The following is a 20978-nucleotide window of genomic DNA, read 5'->3' as shown; positions in this document are numbered from 1 at the left end:
CCATGGAGTGAGGATTGTGACCCCAGAGCAGATTTGGGGACATCCATGGAGTGAGGATTGAGGATTGTGACCCCAGAGCAGGTTTGGGGACATCCATGGAGTGAGGATTGTGACCCCAGAGCAGATTTGGGGACATCCATGGAGCGAGGAGTGAGGACTGTGATCCCAGAGCAGGTTTGGGGACATCCATGGAGTGAGGATTGTGACCCCAGAGCAGATTTGGGGACATCCATGGAGCGAGGAGTGAGGACTGTGATCCCAGAGCAGGTTTGGGGACATCCATGGAGCGAGGAGTGAGGACTGTGATCCCAGAGCAGGTTTGGGGACATCCATGGAGTGAGGATTGAGGACTGTGATCCCAGAGCAGGTTTGGGGACATCCATGGAGTGAGGATTGAGGACTGTGATCCCAGAGCAGGTTTGGGGACATCCATGGAGTGAGGATTGAGGATTGTGACCCCAGAGCGTGTTTGGGGACACTGGGCAGGACCCCCCGGCACCACTCGCCCCACTGACCCCTCGGGGATGAGGGTGGGCGGTGAGAAGTGGCAGCACACGAGGGGTTAAGTGCGACACAGTCCCGGGAATGGCTCCTGTCCCTTTGGCCCCCGGCACTCCCTGAAGTGCCCAAACCTCTCCCCTCCTCTCGGCAGGAAACAAAACGTTTGTTGCTCTCTTTTGAGCGAATGCCTTTAAAGCCTTCGGAGCCTTTGCTTTGACACGTCCCCGCAGGAGAAGAAAAGCCCCGAGCTCAGCAAGATCTTATCGGGACACCGGGAATTGATCGGGGCCGGGCCGGACGCGCCGGGCTCTGTCCAGGATCCAGGCTGGCTCAAACATCTGCAGGGAGGACAGAGAGCTCGGAGCCGGCGTTTGCATCCCACACGTGTGCAGGGAGGGCAGGAATAAATTGCAGCCCCCTCGGGAGGGGGAAAATCTGGTGCTGAGGGGCCCTTCTGTCGCTCCTCTGTGGGGTCTCATCCACGGGATGTTCCAGGCTCGCGCTGGAACTGGAGCGGGAGAGCAGCACATGGACCAGGGGACCGGCTCCCACTTGGATGCTCCCTGTCCAGCACTTCCATTTCCTGACGTTGTTCCACTCCTCCGGAGATGGGCAAGGGGCAGAATAATGGTGGGTTTGCCTTTGGCCTCTCCCAGGGCGCTTCACCTCTGCCCAAGCAGGGATTTGTGGAGGGACAATACTGGACACAGCCAGCAGCACCTGGGGAGCTCAGCACTCCCTGTGCCCTCCATCCCCAGAGCAACCTGCGGCCTTCCAGCTGCTCTGCCATTCCTTCCACTGTCCCTGTCATCCTCTCTGTGTCCTCCTTCCTTCTCACCATCCCTCCCTCCCTCCCTGTTGTTCTGCATGTGGCAGCTTAGACCCCTTCACACAGATCTCGGGGTCTGAGCCAGCATCCAGGTCGCTCTTCTGACCTCCCCTGCTGTGGCAGGAGCACAGGGACACTGGCAGGGCAGGGGTGTCCCGAGGAGAGAGCTCTTCCCAACACGGAGGTACCTAAAATGAGCTGAGCCACATCCTGGGCTGGCTGGAGCCAGTCAGTGTCCTGACATCCTGCTGGAATCCTCTTGCCCTCCCAGAGCAGAGGCTGACAGGGCTCCTCATCGCAGCAGGAAGCTCCAGGATTCCAGGGTGGGCTCCCATCTGTGCCCAACTTTGCCTTTTGGGGCAGAAACACCCCATGGCTGCAAAGTGAGCTCCAAGAGCCCAGCTAAGACTGAGGGAAGACTGGAGGCTCACAACAAATGGGTGGGGAGACCGATAACAAACTGAGGTGATTGATAACAAACTGGAGAGGAGATTGATAACAAACTGGAGTGCAGGGTGATAAACTGATCTGGAGGATGATAACCATTTGAACTGCAATAATCTGCACCCACTGACAGTCAGGAAGCCTCGGATGAGCCCCTTGGACAGAGCTGGGGACAGCTGCCAGTCCCCCGCAGGGGACAGGGCTCACCTGGTGATCAGCACGGCGGTGTCGTGGTTGGCGATGCCGTTCTCAGGGATGGCGTTCCCGTTGCCGTTCCTGTTCACGATGGATTTCTGCCACTTGCAGAAGCTGTCCAGGGATTTCCCGGCGTGGTGGTTGATCTCCAGCGTGGGCTGGAATGGAAGCAATGGGAGAGCGTGTGCCCAGGAAAGCTCTGGTGGGAAGGCACTGCCCATTCCGTGCCAGCAGAGCACAGACACCACTCCAGACACTCCCAGTTCCTCATGGAGGCCATGGGAAAGCAAGAAAGGTGGGACCTTAGGAGAACTAAAGCTGCTTAAACCTCCCTAAAATTGCCTTATCATGGATAAGAATCAGATTCCCAGAGGTCTTCTCAGCCCAGTCCTCAGGGGGCATTGGGAGGATGTGGAGCAGTCAGACTTCACTGGGGGGAATTCATGGGAGTGACATCCAAGGGGGACACACAGCTCCCGAAGGGAAATGCAGACACAGGACAGGCTCAGCAAAGCCCAGCTTACCTGATCCTCGGTGAGCAGGATCAGCCGGGTCACCAGGATATTGACAATATTGCCCAGACTTGAGTCCTGGAAAAGTTTGGCAACCTGACCTCCAAGAAACAAGAAAAGAGGAGTCTTAAAAATGAGCTCTGTGGCCCAGCGAGCTGGAGAGGGCTGGGCAGGGCAGGGAATTTAGGTTGGGCTCTGAGCACAACATTAAGAGGAATGACAAATTTGTCTTTACAAACGAGCTGTGGGTCTGCTGGTAGATAAAACCAGCACTGAGAGATAAAAGAAGCAATGGGATGGATTCCACTGATTGATGAATGGGAGAAGATATTTGCCTTTACAAACAAACAAACTGTAGGTCTGATGATAAATAAAATTGGATATTGAAAGATGAAAGAAGCAATGGGGGAAAAACATGAATTCTGTAAGAATTAAAAATGAAAAGGGAGGGTTATACTTTAGAAGGGAACCTCAAGTATCAGGTGTTCTGGGAAGTCTGGGCCTCTCAAGTGCCTCAGCCAATGGGGAAAGACAGCGGGAAATTGGGATAAAAAGGAGGCTGCATCTTCCGTAAATTAGAGAGATCCCAGGGGAATGCCCCATGGCCTCTCCCTTTATTTAAATAAAATAAAAGGACTCTTCTGTCTCCTTCTTGGACATAAACCTCTGGTGTCTGTGGATTAATTTTCCTGACAACATTTTTGGGAAGCAGGGATGGGAATAGGACTCCACACCACCACCTGAGCAGCAGAATCCCCTAAACCGCGGTCAGAGCTCGCTGTCTCAGAGCAGAGAAACCAAAATCCCGCAGCAGCTGCTCCTTGCCCGGAGCCCAGGTGGGGTAGCCCCCACTGCTGGAATTTTGGGCAATCCCCACTGCTGGCATTTTGGGCAGCCCCGGGGACGGAGCTTTGCTGAGGGGAGGGCACAGCATCCCCCATGAATGTGCTGCCACAGGCGGGTGTTTCGGAGCAGATGAAACGCCTCGAACCGGGATTGTTTGAAAATCCGGCGTCGGCTTTAGAAATGCAAAGCATGAAAAGGGATCCTGCGGAGGACGGGACAAAGAGCCGTCCCAGAGGGGCTTTCAGAGGCTTGATGGATAACTTCCAAGCCCATCTCACCTCGCAGGAGGATCCAGCGCGGCCAATTCAGACTTTTAATGCATCCATCCTGGTACCCTGCGGCCAGCAGTGCCCCAGAGCAGAAGCGCAGCTCGAGGGGATTTCTGCCGCCCCTCTCTCTGCTCAGCCCCCAAGCGTGAGAGCTCCCTGTCCTTATGCTTTCCCATGTGTTCCTCAGCTTGCTCGGCCGCATTTGCAATGCTAATTTGAGCTGAGAGATGCTGTTCAAAGAAAGGCTTTTGTTCTCACAGCCTGGGGTCAGACCGGCCAGAGTTTACCTCTCCAGGCTCCGGGGTCCCACTGCTCAGCAGCAGAAGCCTGGCAGGATTTGTGACCCCAAAACCTTGTTCTGAGCCTGGGGAGAAGCCGCAGCCAGCTTGGAACAGATCCGATTTCCCCACGGTGTCCCCATCCCGCTTCGTGCAGGAAAATCTCCTTTTCCCAGCACGGACGTTTGGGGTGATGAACGGGATTTCTGCCCCCAGCCCGCAAGGTTCCTGGTGCGGGTATAACACTTACAATATTCATGATGGCCAGGATGTACTGCTCGATGTCCCTGCGGCCGTGGTAGCCCACCATCATCTTGTCAGCCACCACCAGGGTCTCCACATAGCGCTCGGTGCTCACCGACCTCTTCAGGGGCAGCTGCCCCCGCTGGCTGTGGTTGCCCGATGGCTTCAGAGGGGAGGGTTTCAATGTCCTGAGCCACCAGTGCCTCCCCTTCCAGGGCTTCTCGTCTGGGGAGGGAACGGGATGGTTCTGATGCCCTCGGGCAGGAGCTCATAAGGGTGAGGAGTGGGTTTCAGGGGAGGAAATGCCATGGAGGAGCTCTTAAGATGCACCGGGGAAAGTTTAGGTTAGATGTCAGAAAAAAAACGCTTCACTGAAAGAGTGATTGGGCAATGGAATATCTGACCAGGGAGTCCCTAGAAATGTTAAAAAAAAGCCTGGAGTGGCACCCAGTACCAGGGTTTAGTTGAGGAGGAGGTGTGAGGTCATAGGTTGGACTAGATGATCTTAAAGTTTTTTTCCAACCGAGTTGGTTCTGTGATTTGTGCACCACGTGTGGATTCAGAAAATGTCCCAAAGGCAGTCCAGGGTTGTTCCCAGGCTCCTGCCAGCCCTGCTGGCATCTCCCCTGCCCTCCTGGCTCCTCCTGTCCCCTCCTGCCCAGCAGATCTGTGCCCAGCCCACCGCAGCCCCAAAGCCCTCCAGGCTGCACAGCCCTGCCCTCACCTCTGCCCCAGGGTGGGCTTAGAGACTACACAGCCATAACCTGAAAATGGAGCCCTTGCAGACCCTTTCCTCTTTCCTTTTCCTGCTAGGACCTGGATTTAGGGCTTGGCTTTTTCACCACAGGAAGGGCTGCAGCCTCCACAGCAGCAGCAGCAGCTCTGTGGCACTTTGCCTCAAGTGCTGCTGAGCCAAGCCCGGGGATGTCCCCAGCAGAGCCATCAGCTCCAAATTCCCTGCCTGGAGACCACCACAGGACAGGGAACATGACTGGGAGACTCCATCCCTGCTCCTGCCCTGCCAGCAGATCCAGCTGGATCCTTCCCCCTGCTTTGAGGCTGGATCATCAGATCCAGTGAGAGTGGGAACACGGGCAGCCCCAAAACCTGCCAGCTCCAGCTCCTCCAGCAACCCAGGGCAGCTCCTGGGGATGTTCAGGAGCAGGAGTGCTGGGCAGGGCAGGACAGGGCACGTCCAGCCAGCAGGGTGAGGGAATGGGGTGCTTTGTTGGAGCCATTGCACTGTGGTTCTTCTAAACTCCTTTGGCCTGTGGCTCCCACTGAATATCTCTGCTTTCCAAGAAGCAATTGGATAGGAGCGGGCTAAATTATTTCTGGAAGCTGGAGAATGTGGCAAAGAGTCAGCAGGAGGGGAGTCTGCTGGAGCTTCATCCAGAGTGGCTTTGGGAGCTGGGATGGGCAGAGGCCAGGGAAGCACAGGGGGGGCTCCAGAGATGCTGGTGAGTCTGGGGGCACTCAGACAAGGTGACAATGCCTTCAGCAGTGACTCCTCCTCTGGTCAAGTGTCACTGCTGGGGCAGTGGATGGACACCCTGAGGTGACACCCAAACAGGAGCAGTCTCTGCTCTGTTCCCAGGAAAAGCCACCGGGCCCTTCTGCAGGGATGGCATCGCCCCTCAGCCTCACAGAGCCTCTCTAAACTGAGGGAGGGGCATCCTCTGGGCCTGCGGCTTTTTGGGTACATAGTGAAACTCTGCCTGTTCACAAGGGCCAGGGATTCCAGCCAGACTCTGGGACACACCGGTGGGTAGGACAAGGATCAGAAGGGCATCAGAATGGGGAGAGGCCAGGGCAGATGTTTGTGGGTCCTTTTGGAGGTCAGAGTCCTGTTAGGTGCAGAAATGGGGTTGCTGTGCTGTCACCATTCTCCCTAAACTTCCCCAGAGCCCCCTGTGACAGGCCAGGTTCCACATCCCACTCTCCAAGGGCCTTTTCCACCTGGCTGCCATCAGCAGCAGAGTTATCCCAACATGGACATGACCTGCAGTGACCAAATCCCAAAGCCAAGGCTGTGCTGAGCACACGTGAGCTGTGATTTCCCAATACTCTGCAAATTGGCCAAGTCTGGGAGGATTCTTCTGAAGAAAAACAAGAGGTGTTTTTTTTGTCTTCTATTCCATGCTCTATTTACAAATTTTAAAGCCCTGCTGTGAAGAGGAGAGGACGGGAGCTTCCCAAAGCCCAGGCCACCAGAAATGAGTTAAAGTAAACACAGAAAAATCTCAAATTCAGGAGATAAATTTGGTTCTTTGCCACGTGGAGCAGAGTGGACCTGCTCTGCTGGGATTCTCCCAGCCTGTTTGGGGCTGGGTTGAGGAGGAGGTGGTGGGAGCACCTACCCAGCACTCCGCAGGCTGCGTCCATGTGAGGGTACTGCAGGGACGAGCGCTTGTACACGACGTGGGGGCTGCCCTTGCCCTCACCCCCCATGCTGATGTTGGCTCCGGGGCTCAGGGGCTCGATGAAATATTCCTCCTCATCCGCCACAATCACCCCATGCTGCAGGAGGGAACAGAGGGGAGGCAATAACAGAGGTGCACAGAAAACTGGGGGCACATCCTGGTGGCTTCTCACAGTGAGGTTTTTGCTGATTAACCCCGAATTTCTGGGGACTGAGGAAAGCTGTGGAGGAATCCTGCACAAACACTGAACTACGTGAACCCACAGAGCAGAGGAAACCCAGCCAGATGGTGGTAGATGCCTTGGGACATCTGTGTTCACTAAAGTCCTCTGGAAATCACAGCCTTGCCTTGCTGAGTTATGAATGAGTTGTTTCCTATTCCTCCCACTCAGTCTCTGTGGGATCCCTGTGGGATCCCAAAAACCCCTTCAAACACAGCAGCACTCAGCTCTGAGCTCGGCTTCCCCCCAAAAAAACCTTCCCAAGCAGCTCAGGACCAGCAGCTGGGAACTCAGAACTGCAGAGAGGGGCAAATACCCAGAGGCTTCGGGAAATACCTCAAAGGTTTGAAATCTGAAGGCTGATTAAGCTGAGCCAAACCCCTTCTCTGGAGCCTGGATGGGGTAACCCAGCCCCTTGTACACCTCGGGCTGGCCACCTCAGTGAGGTCATCCCTGGCTTGCTCCCTTATTTGTTTTAGTTTTTTATGCTTCGGCTGATTCAGTCTGAGCTGTGAGCCCAGGCTTTGCTGTCTGAGTGGACCCCCCTGTGACACAGTGACAGCCAGGAGGAGCAGACCCCGGGGGGATCCCACCAGGTACTTGCAGCGTCTCTGCTCTCCACCCTCACAGCAACATTCCCTCTACCTGAAAGGGCTGAGCAACACCAAAAAGTTTCTGGGAGCCCAAGACGAGCTCCATCCCAATTCCCGGCACTGAGCTTCTCCAAGGAATGTGGTGTCCCATCAGCTGAACTTCACCAGCAAGTGACTGAGGCACGGAAATGTGCCTGACATGGCTCAAACATGATCCCAAAAGTCCAGGAGTCAAAATCCTGGCTGTCATCCCCCTCCCCGTGTGCATACACGGCTCTGGGTGCAGACACATCCTACCCTGCCACCAGAGGTGTCCTTCGGATGTGACAGCCCTTTCCAGCTCCCTCTGTGCCCGAGGGACAGGAGCCCTGCTCTGCCAGGGTGGGGAGTCAGGAATTCTGTCCTGTGAAACATCCCAAGGCCCCTCCATGGAAGAACAACCTGGAACAGCTTCTCTGCCGGGTGTGGGTGAGGAGAAGCTCTCCGGGGGCACTGTCACTCCTGCTGGGGCTGTCCCTGTCCCCTCCCCGGCACGGAGCTCAATGGGGGCAGTGTGTGCAGCGAGCCCCCAGTGCCGGGGGATTTCCTCCTGCCCCGGGCTCTGCTGCTCTTGGCTCGGCTCCACCTTTCCAAACACAAGCGAGGTACTGTGAGGTTACCCTGGCCGGGCTCGGGCAGGGAGCCAGCTGGAAAGGCTGCTGGCTTTGTGGGATGGGGGAAGGAGGTCACCCCGGCCCGGGGCAGAGCTCCGGGGGGACAGCGAGTCCTGCCCCGACTCCATCCCTCTGCAAAAGGGATGTTCTTGCTCCAGCCTCTGCACAGCCTCCACGCCTGCCTGGCACCTTCCAGCAGAGAGGCTTGGATGTCACACGAGTCTGAAAATTGTCCCATTGCTGAGCCCAAGGGCTGAGCTCTGAGGGCTGGGCGCTGGACGTGACACAGGGCTGGTAAAGAGGGCGGTGAGAGGTCCTGAGAGAGCTCTGTGGTTTGTGGGGGAGCTGGACTGGATATCCTGTGTGTGAATCACACAGGTCAGCTGCAGAGCAAGGAGGGTTTGCACTGTCAGCTCATACCACACTTGGCAAAGGCACAGCCACAGCCTGGGGCCACCACCTGGAGGAGCTGTGTGACAGTGGGGCCATCTGGGTCCATTCCTGCTCACCTGGGGCCATTCCTGCTCACCTGGGTCCCTCCAGGCACTTCTGTTCATGCTGGGCTCAGGGGGCTCCCCAGCAAAGCTGCCCCTGGATCCCTGGCAGTGTCCAAGTCCAGGTTGGATGGGGCTTGGAGCACTCTGGGATAGTGGAAGGTGTCCCTACCCATGGCAGGGGGTGGGATGAGATGAATTTTAAGGTCCATCCCAACCCATTCTGGGATTCTCTGATGAAGACCTGGCTATTCCTCTGACACGAGAGGGAAAAGAATGGCACTTCTCTGCTCACTGTTTTCTCCTGGCTGTGATTTTTTGATGGAGAGACATGATGGATCCTTGGGATCTCTTGCAGCCCAAGGGATGAAACAGAGAGATTCCAGCTCCTGGCCAGGCTGAGGCAAAGCTGGGCTGCTCCCTGGAGGCTTACAGCTGCTTGGCCCTTCTGGGCATCTCAAAATGTGGAATATTTTTGAAAATAGACCATGTCACCCTTTGCTTCCAACATAGGACACATGGTGGGATTGGGACTGTCCTGTGCAGGACCAGGATGGACTTTGATATCCTTGAGGGTCCTTTCCAGCTCAGGATATTCTGTGATTCTGTGGCTCCGGGTGACCTTCCCCTGGCTGAGACTAAAGCAGGGTGTGGGAGATGTGTGGGGTGAGCTCTGCTCCCTGCCTGTCCTCGGGCCAGGTTCACAGTGCCTGTGGCTGGGAAGAGGAGTCACTGGGAGTGTGTCCAGAATGTCCAGGTGTTGGGAAGAGAAGTCAATGGGAGACTGTCCAGGTATTGGCATCCAAAGCTGAAGTGCTGTGAGAGCTGTGCTGGGGGTGTTCAAAACCAAAGTGGTTCAAAACCAAACCTTGCCAGCAGGGGAATTCCTGGGGGATGTGGGAGCTGGAGGACAGGAGGATGGCCTGGAGCTGGTTACTGTGTTCACAGTCATTCCTTTCCCTCCTCCTCCTCCTCCTCCTCCTCCTCCTCCTCCTCATGCTCAGCTCACCCTGTAAACAGCTCAGGTCCCAGTTTGTGCCCAGTCCCTGCCAAAGTGCCTGTGCAGCATCACCTGTGCAGAGGTGGGCCAGTGCAGTGCCCCCTCAGCAGGAACCTGCACCTGGGGACCTGGGGACCCTCTTCTGTCCCTTCCTCCCCAGATGGGTGATGCCCTCCTGGAGTAGAGCCTGCTGGCGATGAGGGATGGCACAAGCAGGTCAGTGGTCACCCAGAGCACTGCAAGACATCTCCCATGGCAAGTCCAGCCCCCTCTCTACCAGCTAAAAACATTCCAGACTCCTCTTACCCGAATCCCCAGCCTCACTGTCCTCACTGACCCCAATGCCCTCCTCCCCCATCCTTGCTGTGTCCATAACTCTGGAGGGCAGAAGGACAGAGTTCAGGCAGATGAGGGTTTGTTGGATGGCCCTGTCTCCCTCTGTGCCTGGCTGCATTTTCCTCCAGACAGCCCTTGGTGCCTCTCCAGAGCTAAACACAGCCTGGGGACGGAATTCTCCCAGTTCCAAGTGCTGCTGGGCCATTGCTTGCCCTGGCCTTGCTGCCCTGAGGAGTGGAAAGGCAGGGGGATGTCAGATTCCTCTGGAGCCAGCATCACCCAGCTCACCCTTCGTGAGCACCATGAAATTCCCTGGGACTGGAGCAGAGTTCCCATGTCCAAACAAAGGGCTCGGGACCAGGAGTTTGTGCAGCTCGGATTGTTGGCTGTGGGCTGGAAACTTTAGACTCTGTGATATAATGAGTCAGATTCTCATTTCTGTTAATAACCCACAGCACTGTTCTGGCAGGGTCACCCAGCAATAAATCAAACGGGAATTCATTCCCATTTGGAAGCTCTTCCACACTGCCAGAATGCTGCAAGGAGGTGGGGCTGGAGCAGATATATGAACCTGGTCTAGAGAGTCTTTTTCTACCCCTCCAAGGGAGCCCTCAGCTTTAGGATGCACTCACAGGGTATGTTTGCTCCATCCCTCCATCTGGCAGCTCAGGAAATGTGCTGTGCGAGCCAGAAATATCAAAAAACCACAGAAAAATAAGGATGGAAGTCCTCAGTCTATTCCCAGGGCTGGGAGAGCTAATGAATCATACCTGGAGGGTTTTGGAGAGGCTTTGGTCTGGCCTGTTCCTAAAGATCTCCCAAGATCTCACTCTCTCCAAACAATCTAGTCCAGAGCTCAGCTGTTCTTACACTGATGTCCACCACTAAGATTCCTTGCTGATATTTAGGACTGGGATGTTCAATTTCAGCTGTCAGCACTTGGAAAATCAACCATTCCTATCCTCCTTCCTGCAGCCTTTCTGGTTTTGAGGAAACACCACAAGACCTTGCTCCTTTTTTGATGTTTCCCTTTTTCATATTGAAAAACTGATTATTTCAGGTTGTTTTTTTTTTTCCCCCTCAGAAACTAATCTTTTAGCTCTTGAAGAATGGACAGAAGCAACTGGAATTCCCAGGAATGCATCTGCAGTTGGAAAGATCTGGATGCAGTTGTGACATTCCAGCAGCACAGTGAAATCCCTGCCCTTGTGCACTTCTTCCTCACCAGCACACACAGAACATTCTTTGCTGTTGGAAGAACTTGGTGACATCCAGGTCTGGGTATCCCCAGAGAGCCAGGATTATCTCATTCCCATCAAAATCAATGGGAACATGCCCAGAAATTGGCTTGGAAGTGACATACAGATCAGGAACCCCCATGGATATGACAAGGGATGGCTGCACCCTCTGCCAGCATGGAATGTTCCCTCTTGCCACCAGCCCCAAGCTTTTCCCACCACACAGGTCCACCTGCTGGAGGATCAAAGCTGTTGGCACTGCCCCTGGCCACCCAAACTGGACTCACCAGCCCATTGCAGTTGCTGATGGCCACCTTGGAGCTGAGGTACTGGTCCTGCAGGTGGCCGGCGTAGTGGCAGTCCTCGTGGAAGTCGTGCTGCCAGTCCATGCCATCCCGCTTCCAGTACTCCACGGTGAAGTGCTCGGCCAGCAGGTTGGAGTGCAGGGTCAGGTTGAGCAGGAACTGGGTGTGGTGGGCAGAGACTTTGTAGAAGACCTGCTGCTCCGAGGGCTCATAGGGCAGGGAGCGCCGGGGCCGCGGCTTCAGCTGCCGGCGCATGTCGAAGGTGAGGAAGTCCCCGTTCTGGTCCACTTGGATGGGGAAGGCGATCTCATAGTGATCCAAGCTGGAGAGGAATTCCTCTGAGGAGGGAAGGACACACATGGCAATGGCAGCCTGCAAAGGGGCTTGAACACCCAGCAATGCCAGCCCCAGCACAGCCACAGCCAGTGCAGCTGGAGGGTCAGGGTCCTGCCACAGCGGTGCAAAAATCTGGAATCCCAAGGCTCTGCCCAGCCTGCAGTATCCTTGGGAAATTCCCCAAACACTGCAACCCACAGAGCCTTGGGATAGCAATATTTGGAATGCAACCTTTCCCTCTGCAGGTCATGGAGAGGAACAGCCCGGCCCAAAGGGCCCTTCAGGACATCCCGAGTGTGGCTCTGGACCTGGAGTATCCCAAATCCTTTCATCTCCACTGGCCAGAGGGATTCCAAGTTTTGCAGAGTCCAGCTCTTAGGGTTTGGAGGGTTATTTTAACCTGGATCCTTCCAGGAACAGACCCAGCAATGAGGTCTCTTCAAAAGGAGGCAGAACGAGCTTTGGGGTGACAATGGCTCATGAGAAAATTCTCCCTGTGGATTCCTCAGGACACCTGCAGCTGCCACAGGGAGCTGCTGGCTCTGAGAACACAAAATAACAGCACCACCCCAACCTCCCCAGTCAGAGCTGCAGGGGCTACAGGGGCTCAGAGTCCTTGAAATGCCAGTCTTGATATCAAAATAAGAGAAAGGGCAACCAGAATTCCTCCAGTGGTGCTGAAAATGAGCAGGAGATGTCAAACCTCTCAGTTCCCCACCCAGGTCTCTGTCTGTGACCCTACGCTGCCTTCCCAGCTCCCTGGATTGCTTTTTATCACATCAGCCTGGCTTAGCAGCTCCTCTTGGGGCCCTTGAGCTGAGCCTGTGTGGTGCCACCAGGCTGTGCTGTGACAAGGACACTGTCCCCAGCCCCTCTGCTTGTGCTCACACAGCTCTGCAGGCTGTCAAACAGACTGGCACCCTGCAACCTCGGCAGAAACTCCTTTTCAAAGCAAAATGTCCCAGGGGCTGCCAGACTGGATGTGAACAGAGATGTGTCTCTGTCTGACAGAGGCTCGGGCTGAAATGGGAAATATCTGACAGCTCCTCCTCACTGAATGTCCCCCTGAATCCCTCATGCCTGGAGGGTTTGAGCCTCCTGAGCCCTCATGGGAGGGGATTTTCCCCTCTTTTTCCTCTGGGAAAGTCTTCCTGTGCTTTCTGCATACTATTTGTTGCTGTTTCCTAATCAAACAGGAGGGACCTGACTGCTCCAGGGTACCTGAATTTTGCCTGACTCTACAGCCCCCACCATCAGAGCCTTCCCAGCCACCAGAAACTCAGCCAGCTCCAAATTGCACTCTTACCACAGGGCAGCACTGGAAAGCTTCCTTTTCCTCTGTTTTCCAGTGAGGGAGCCTGACAGAGTTGTTTCCTTGGCCACCAGGAATGGGACAGCCCTTCCACCCCCTGGGATTAGGTCTTTCCTGACCATAGACACTGCTGGCACCTTGCCTTGCCAGAATTAATTACTAGGTTTTTAACTTCCTGTGTTCCAGCTTTTCCTGCATCCCAGCACCTCCCTGTGATGGGGCTGGGCAAACAAGGGTGACTTTTTGCACTTAGAAATTACTTCAGGCTTGGAAAAATTTGCTGTCGGAAGTGTTTTGCTTCTTTGCAGTCCACGTGGGCTTGGAAAAGAGTGAATCAGAGGGTGGTTTGTGCTCACTGTGGCTACAAAGGACCTGAGACTCCAGGCTGGAGGCTCTGATCCCGACCTGAAAGACACTTCCAGGAGGAAATTCATGTCCAGAGCCTGAGGGTGAGGTGGTGTGTGAGAACCTGGCAGTGTTGTGGGGCTGGACACTGCTCAGGGATGTCACTCTGCACACTGGGGCATGGGGAGAGCTCAAGAGCAGCACCCTGCACCACAAAAACAGTTTGGGAAGTGATGCTTTAGAGTGGGAATGCCTTAAATGGGAAAAAAATTATAATGGAATAGAATGTGGAATGGTTTGGATTGGAAGGGACTTTAAAGTTCACCCAGTGCCATCCCTGCCATGGCAGGGACACCTTCCACTATCCCAGGGTGCTCCAGCCCCATCCAACCTCTTGGACACTTCCAGGGATCCAGGGGCACCCAAAACTTCTCTGGGAATTCCATCCACCCTTACAGAGACGAATTCCACCCCAGTATTCCATCTCAGTCTAACATTCCCAGTATCCAGTGACACGTGACAGCTCTGCTGATGGGCACATGGACAATGAAGGGAGAATTTCAACACAGAAGTCACTGTCCACATCCAGTGTCACAGCTGCCTCCTTCCTCTGCTCTAGGACTGTAAAGGATTAGTTCAGCCTAAGAGATTTGGATCTCTCTCTCCCTAACGCTGTGTGATCCTCCCAACATCACACACATTCCCAATTCCCGAATTTCCTCACTCTTGCCTCGCTCCTTCTGCCCATATTCCTGTCCACATCCTCTCCCTGCTGTGCCCTCAGGCACTCCCCACTCTGTGAACAGCTCCTGGCTGTGCCCAGCAGGGTCTGCAGATCAGCCCTGGTGCTCCCAGAGCCTGTCAGATTGCCCAGGAGGAGAGGTCACAAAAAAACCTTTCCCCAGGGACTCCTGCTCGATGTTGGTCAGGACACTGGGCACCCCTGGAGCAGCACAAGGAGACAGCAGAGAGGAAAACTGGGAAGGAGGAGGGGTGGGCTGGGGGAAGAGGCACCTCATGGCGTCCCTTTTCTGGTGGAAATGGAGCAGGGATGGCACAGGAAGGGAAAGGGCACAGAGGGGCAGAGGGGGAGCTGAGCAAAAAGGAGACAGAGAAGGGCAAATGGAGGAGGGAAGGTTTTGTTCTCTCATGAGTTTCAAGCATGGAAAGGAAGCAGATATTTGCTGTGGTGCTGTCACCAAAGGAGAGCCCCAGCTGGAGCCCAGCCACGCTTCCCAAGGGATTACTGGGGAGGATGTTCTGGAATCCCAGAGTTCAGGCTGTCCTGGCACTGTGGCAGCCTCACTGCATTCTCCAAGGCCCCTTTATTCACCTCTGAGCTGGGAAGAGCAGGATGAGTCCCACTCAGTGTTCTGCAAAATGGGAATGCCTGACATGTCCCCACAATTAAACAAAGGTCCTGGCAGGAATTCCCCCTGCATTAAAACTGGGAGCATGAGCCAAATCCTTTGTCAACTCCCAGAATCCTGGAATGGTTTGGGTTGGAGGGAACTTAAAGTTCATCCAGTGCCACCCCTGCCATGGCAGGGACACCTCCCACTATCCCAGGCTGTTCCAAGCCCCAATGTCCAGCCTGGCCTGGGACACTTTCAGGAGTCCAAGGGCAGCCACAGCTGCTCTGGGAAAGTTGTTCCAACAACTCCAGCTGTTCCCTGAGCTGTTACAAACTGCACCCTGGGTGTCCAGGCTACATCTGAACCTCTCTGCTGCCTTGGGAGCCCTTCAGTGCCAGGCTGCTGCTCCCCATGAAGATTAAAATTAGAGCTCCTGGCTGATACCTTAATCTTTCTCCTGCATAAAGCAAATGCACTGATCTGGAGTGGGGCACGTGGGGCATGAGGATTCTGCTCCAGAGCTGTCTGAGTCCCTGGAACCAGGGGCCGGTGATAACACTGCCCTTCACTCTGCAACTGCTGCCAGGAGATAACAGAGCCTCTCCCTCTCCAAAGGGTGTTGCGGGGATTAGGAACTGCCTCAGCAGCCTGGTGAGGTGTTGGGTGACAGCCTGACAACAAAAACAGGGCTCTGGCAGCAAGAGGGGCCCCTGGGGCAGCAGGGGCCGTGCAGGGGACAGGGACTGGGGAGGGGACAGGTTGCAATCCTGGCATGATGCTCCCAACACACCACATCCATCCCATGGCACCACATCCCAGCACCATCACGGGCTGGGAGCCATCCCTAGAGCTGCTCAGGGCCCACATGGAGGAGCACAGGGGAGTTAATTCCAGGTTTAATGGAGCTGTGTTACCCCGGGGGGGGATCCCAGCGCTGTGAGCTGAGGTGGGACTGATCCCACAGGGGTCCTGGTGTGAACTGATGGGCATGGAGGGCCCAGAACATCTCCCAGGCACTTCCAGAGCCCGTGGAGAACAGCACCAGGAGCTGGGTGTCCCTCAGATGCCAATCTGCCCAGAGAAGGTGCCCAGCTCCCAGCTGGGGCTGGCTGCTCTCCTGGTGCTGCCTGTCCTGACACTGAGGGGCTTTGGCTCCTCCTGTCCCTGCTCCCAGATCTGCTTCTCCAGCCAACTCATGGCCCTGTCACCACAGCCTGCCCTGCTCAGCACCCTGGGAATGGCCCCAGCTTTGGCCCTGCCATGGTTGATCTGGGCACACGAGGGGTGCAGGATTTTGGCTGTGGGAGTGAGGCTGCCAGGGTTTGAATACCTTGCACAGTAAATGTCCAACTCCAGAGCTTGCTCCTCTCACCTTTGGTGTCTGGTGGCTGTATTCACCTTGCTTATTAAGGAATAATCCTAACAATGTTACCATTAATTGGTTTAATTGCCCTTTGTTGTCTGTGAGTGTTGTTTTTACTTCAGGCTGGGCTCAAGGCTCCATCCCATTTTCCAGTCCCTTCACTCCTAACCTGGAATAAAATCAGGTACAAAAGCACAAAGCTACAGGCAAGAGACCCACATTCCCCTTCCCTTGAGTCCCTGAGTGTGACTCTGTTTAAACACGAGTCCTTCAGACACAGACACAACAGACAGGCATAAATACATTTTAAAAATGTGTGTACAACCCAAACCTGCTCCTCCAGCAGCACAGTCCTGTCCTGACTCAGCTGGGCAGAGGGTTTGGGTGCTCCAGCACTGCCCTCCGCTCCTGGGCATGCCAAGGACCAGGCACACAGAACGCTCCTCCTAACAAAGGCTCTGCTCATCCAAGGATGTGCTCCCTGAAGGGAAGCACGCCCTGCTGCCACCACACCTCCCTCCTTTCCACACCTGCCATGGCTCTGGCCTTGCACTGACCCAACCGCTCTGAATTCTGCCAAAAGTCACAGAGTGCAATACCCGAGAGCAGAACACCTCCGTTCCTGGGAGGCTGATGGAAAACCCCAGCCAGGAGAGTGGGAGGAGATGGGTGAGAGCAGGGCTGGGACTGCTCCCCCAGTCCCTCCCCAGGCCAGCATCAGGGTTCTGCCAGCAGCAGTGTGGTGGATCCAGCTCCCTTTCCCACGGATGGATCCAACAAGGATGGATATAACTCCTCTCCCCATGGGTGGACCCAGCTCCCTTCCTTAAGGGTGGATTCAGCAAGGGTGGATCCATCTCCTCTCTCCACAGGTGAATCCAGCTCCTCTCCCCATGAGAGGATCCAGCTCCTCTCCCATAGATGGATCCAGCAAGGACGGATCCAGCAAGGATGGACCCAGATCCCTTCCCCATGGGTGGACCCAGGAAAGGCGGATTCGGATCCCCTTCCCAGAAGCGAATCCAGCTCCTTTTCCACAGGTCCCTTTCCTGTGGAATTGAGGTCCCTTTCCCCATGGCTGGATCCAGCTCCCCGTCCCATGCCTACCTTGTGACTGGAAGGAGTAGCCGGGGAAGGTGCCCCCGGCCAGGCCGAGGGTGACGGTCCAGGTGAGGAGCCTCCAAGCTGTGGCCATGGTCAGCGCCGCTCGTGTCGGAGCAGGGAGATCTGTGCCGGCTGGGAGGGCGCTGTCCCCACATGTCTCTCCCTCGGCCACCCCTTATGTCCAGAGAGGAGTCCCGGGTCCCTCCGCAGGCATCCTCGGCCGCTCCGTGCTCTCCCGAGGCCCGCGGGGATGGGCAGTGCCAGGCCAGCACCGAGGGGTCAGCACGGGCTCGTCCCCAGCACCGGCATCGCCCCTGCGAGGGAGAGAGGGGATGAGTGAGGGGATGGAGGAGAACACAGGGAACGAGGAAAGAGGGATCCCGGAGAAGGCAGGAGCGGGATGGAAGGAAAGGAAAAGAGGAGAAAAGGATGGGAAGTGCTTGAGGATGAATGAAACCCCACCAGCTCCTGCTCCGCCTCCAGGGAGCTCTTCCAGCTGGGATTTATCCGGTACCTGCGGGAAGGAGCTCGGGATCAATGGGAATCCTTCCTCCTGTGGCAACACCCTCGGGGAAAAGCAGTCCCAAGAGTGCCCTGGGTCACCCGATCCCTTAAAGAGAGTAGGAAATAACAGCACTGGCAGGGGGTGGTGAGCAGCAGCCCAGAAATCCTCTCCAGGGTCTCCCTGGATTTCAAACACACTTTAAGGACTGTTACCACTCTGAGGGAAGAGCACTTGCTCTCAGAGTGTACTGGCTGAACCTAAAAAAAGTGATGGAAAACAAAGAACCCATTCAGGCAACTCAGCTTTTACCCCATCCACAAATGGATCCCGAGATTCCAATCGCATTTGTTCTTTAAAATGCTCTGCTAATTGCTCCGGTGAAAGATTCCTGGCTTGCAGAGAATTTCCACTCAGTCTGCGGCGATCACACCACACTCTCCTCGTGCTGGGGACTTGCACAAAGCCTGCGGGGTTTCATTCTGGTCCACCCATTTATGAGTATGGGATGAGTGCAGCACATCCCTCACCTCCCAGAGAATCCCAAATATCCCAGCGGTGCCGCTGCAGAGCAGCCCAGCAGCCAAACCCAAACCTCCCTGCAGAGATGGCAGATAAAATCTGCAGCAGTGGTGCAGATCCCATTTGCTGGGACAGGGCTGGGAAAGGCAGGATGAGCTCCCGGGAAAGGCAGGATGAGCTCCCCGGGAAAGGCAGGATGAGCTCCCCGGGAATGGCAGGATGAGCTTCCCGGGAAAGGCAGGATGAGCTCCCCGGGAAAGGCAGGATGAGCTCCCGGGAAAGGCAGGATGAGCTCCCCGGGAAAGGCAGGATGAGCTCCCGGGAAAGGCAGGATGAGCTCCCCGGGAATGGCAGGATGAGCTCCCGGGAAAGGCAGGATGAGCTCCCGGGAAAGGCAGGATGAGCTCCCCGGGAATGGCAGGATGAGCTCCCGGGAAAGGCAGGATGAGCTCCCCGGGAAAGGCAGGATGAGCTCCCCGGGAATGGCAGGATGAGCTCCCCGGGAATGGCAGGATGAGCTCCCGGGAAAGGCAGGATGAGCTCCCAGGAATGAGAAGAGGCTGGAGATGAAGGAGGGTGCTCTTTGCAAAGATGTCAGCAGCCAGGGCCTGTGTGTGGTCCTCATCCCAGTAAGGAAACGCTTAACCCCTGCCTTGCTCTGCTCTGGGCTGGCTTAAACAGCCCAGGCCAGAGCTCAGGGCAGGGAAGCTGGGTCCTCCTGGGATCTGCGGTGCTCCTCTTCGTGTCCTTATGGGAATCTGAATCCCTGGAAGTGAAATTCTACTCCTGTTTTCCCATCTTTACCTGTGCCATGGGTGGTATTTGTGCTGCAGGGGCTTGGAATGACACCCAGCACAGCCCTGAGGTCATGTAGAGAAGGTACAAGGGGAAATCCAGGAGATGAATCCTGCCCCAGATTTATCATGGAAGTCACAGAATGGTTTGGGTTGGGAAGGACCTTAAAGCTCATCTCATTCCACAAGGGCAGGGACACTTTCCACTACCTCAGGGTACTCCAAGCCTTGTCCAACCTGGCCTGGGACACTTCCAGGGATCCAGAGGCAGCTACAGCTCCTCTGGGCAACCTCACAACCTCCCAGATTTCCTAAAATCTCATTTAAATCTCTCCTCCTTCAGCTTAAAGCCATTAACCTAAACTAATGTTTCCCCCCCCCCAGTACACAGAAACGGTGGAGATGAAACACGCAGCTTTAAACACAATTTGGAGTTGCATAATTCAAATATTAAGATTTTTCACTGCTTATTTTCAATTAAAGAATGACTAAAGATCCTCGGCGAGGCCTCAGCCTGGACTCCCCAGTCCCATCTGGTGCTGCTTGCCAGGTTTTCCTCTGCAAAGCCTGGACACAACATGATGGTGGCCTCCAAAATTGTGCATCCTGTGAGCTGCCCTGAGAATAAACTCTCACCTTGAGCTGCTCCTTGTCCCTGGGACAAGTAAAGGGAATCAGGGGGTTGGGGGAAGAGGGTTGGGGCAGGAATTCTGCCCCGTTCCACCCCACACAAGGATGCGATGACAGCTTCTCCAGTGGTGCCACCCCCGGGCTGTGGCACAGCGAGGGCAGAGCCAGGGCCAGGCCAGGCACCTGGGGGCTGCTCTGTGCCTGCTCCTGGCTGCAGGAATTGGGCTGAAAAGGGAGAAGTTGAAAGCAAAGCCCTCGCCTAAGTCAGCGTTTTTCAGCATCTCCCAAGCTCGAGATTCCAGCTTTTAGATCCTGTCACGACTCCAAAGCCCATGGAGCCCTAGTTAAAGTGTATTTTCTCTTGGCCTTCACACGACTGATTTCCCCTGTTTTCCAGCTGTTGAGCCCTTTTCCTCCAGGCTTCCCTTGCTCCCCCCGCCTCTCCCTGACCCTCCGCGTTTCCCCCGTGTCTTCCCTTCCCTTCCCTTCCCTTCCCTTCCCTTCCCTTCCCTTCCCTTCCCTTCCCTTCCCTTCCCTTCCCTTCCCTTCCCTTCCCTTCCCTTCCCTTCCCTTCCCTTCCCTTCCCTTCCCTTCCCTTCCCTTCCCTTCCCTTCCCTTCCCTTCCCTTCCCTTCCCTTCCCTTCCCGGCTGCTCAGCATCCCCCGGAACAGCGGTCGGGAAGGAGCCGCCGGCGCCAGGAGCCCGCAGCCTTGACCTTGGGGGGAAGGAGCCGCGTTCGGAGCAGCACAAGGCACGAATTACAGCTGCAAAATTCCTGCGGGCCGGGCTGGGGGAAGGGTCCGGCTGCGATCCCTCCCTGCCGGCAGCGGGGAAAACACGGCCCCTTCCCGGCGGTGCTTCATTCCCAAAGCCCGAGGAGCAGGAGGAGCGCCCGGAGGAAGGAGCAGAGAGCCGGAGGAACGCGGTGCTTCCATCCCTATCGAGTTTTCCATAACCTCACTTTGCAGCTTCGCTCCGCGGCCGGACAATCCCGAGGATCGCGGGGATCCCACGGGCCGGACGGGGACAGCTCGGGGACAGCTCGGGGACACGGTGTGACCTCTCCGGTCTCGTGCCTCCCTCGCTTGGGCCGCTTCCGATTTGCTCCTTCCCAAGGAATTCGTTGTCCTTGGCAGGCTCGGCTCGGGCTGACGCTCCCGGCTCCCGGTGCCAAGGGTGGCTTTAGCCCAGCGACACAGGGGACGATGCCACCGCAGCGGCCAGGTCACCTCCCGCCACCCCAAAAAGCCGGGAGGGAAGGGGCTGGGCAAGGGAGGGTAAAATTCCAGCTGGAGTGGAGCGAGAAGAGGGAGCGAGGCAGATGAGAGCTGTTCCT

At 55.9% G+C, this 20978-nt stretch overlaps 1 protein-coding gene across 4 annotated transcripts in view; it reads right to left on the bottom strand.

Annotated features, from left to right (window-relative positions):
• The window catches only part of ADAMTS10 (ADAM metallopeptidase with thrombospondin type 1 motif 10), a 62972-nt gene that overhangs the window by 31431 nt on the left and 10563 nt on the right, over nucleotides 1–20978 (bottom strand). Inside the window, exons 1-7 of one of the 4 annotated variants that reach the window (XM_062510196.1) lie at nucleotides 17709–20075; nucleotides 17198–17508; nucleotides 11362–11717; nucleotides 6478–6637; nucleotides 4125–4342; nucleotides 2494–2577; nucleotides 1982–2127 (exon numbers count right to left, since the gene is read on the bottom strand). In XM_062510196.1, coding sequence (XP_062366180.1) covers nucleotides 1982–2127; nucleotides 2494–2577; nucleotides 4125–4342; nucleotides 6478–6637; nucleotides 11362–11717; nucleotides 17198–17285 — 1052 coding nt within the window. In that variant the 5' untranslated portion in view covers nucleotides 17286–17508; nucleotides 17709–20075. Of the gene's footprint in view, nucleotides 1–1981; nucleotides 2128–2493; nucleotides 2578–4124; nucleotides 4343–6477; nucleotides 6638–11361; nucleotides 11718–17197; nucleotides 20076–20978 lie in introns of those variants that run through there. The other 3 variants (XM_062510197.1, XM_062510198.1, XM_062510195.1) reach the window with 3 other exon arrangements.

This window comes from Cinclus cinclus, chromosome 28 (assembly GCF_963662255.1).
Source record: "Cinclus cinclus chromosome 28, bCinCin1.1, whole genome shotgun sequence".
NCBI classification, from domain to species: Eukaryota; Metazoa; Chordata; class Aves; order Passeriformes; family Cinclidae; genus Cinclus; species Cinclus cinclus.
This window is presented reverse-complemented; position numbering and strand designations above follow the sequence as displayed.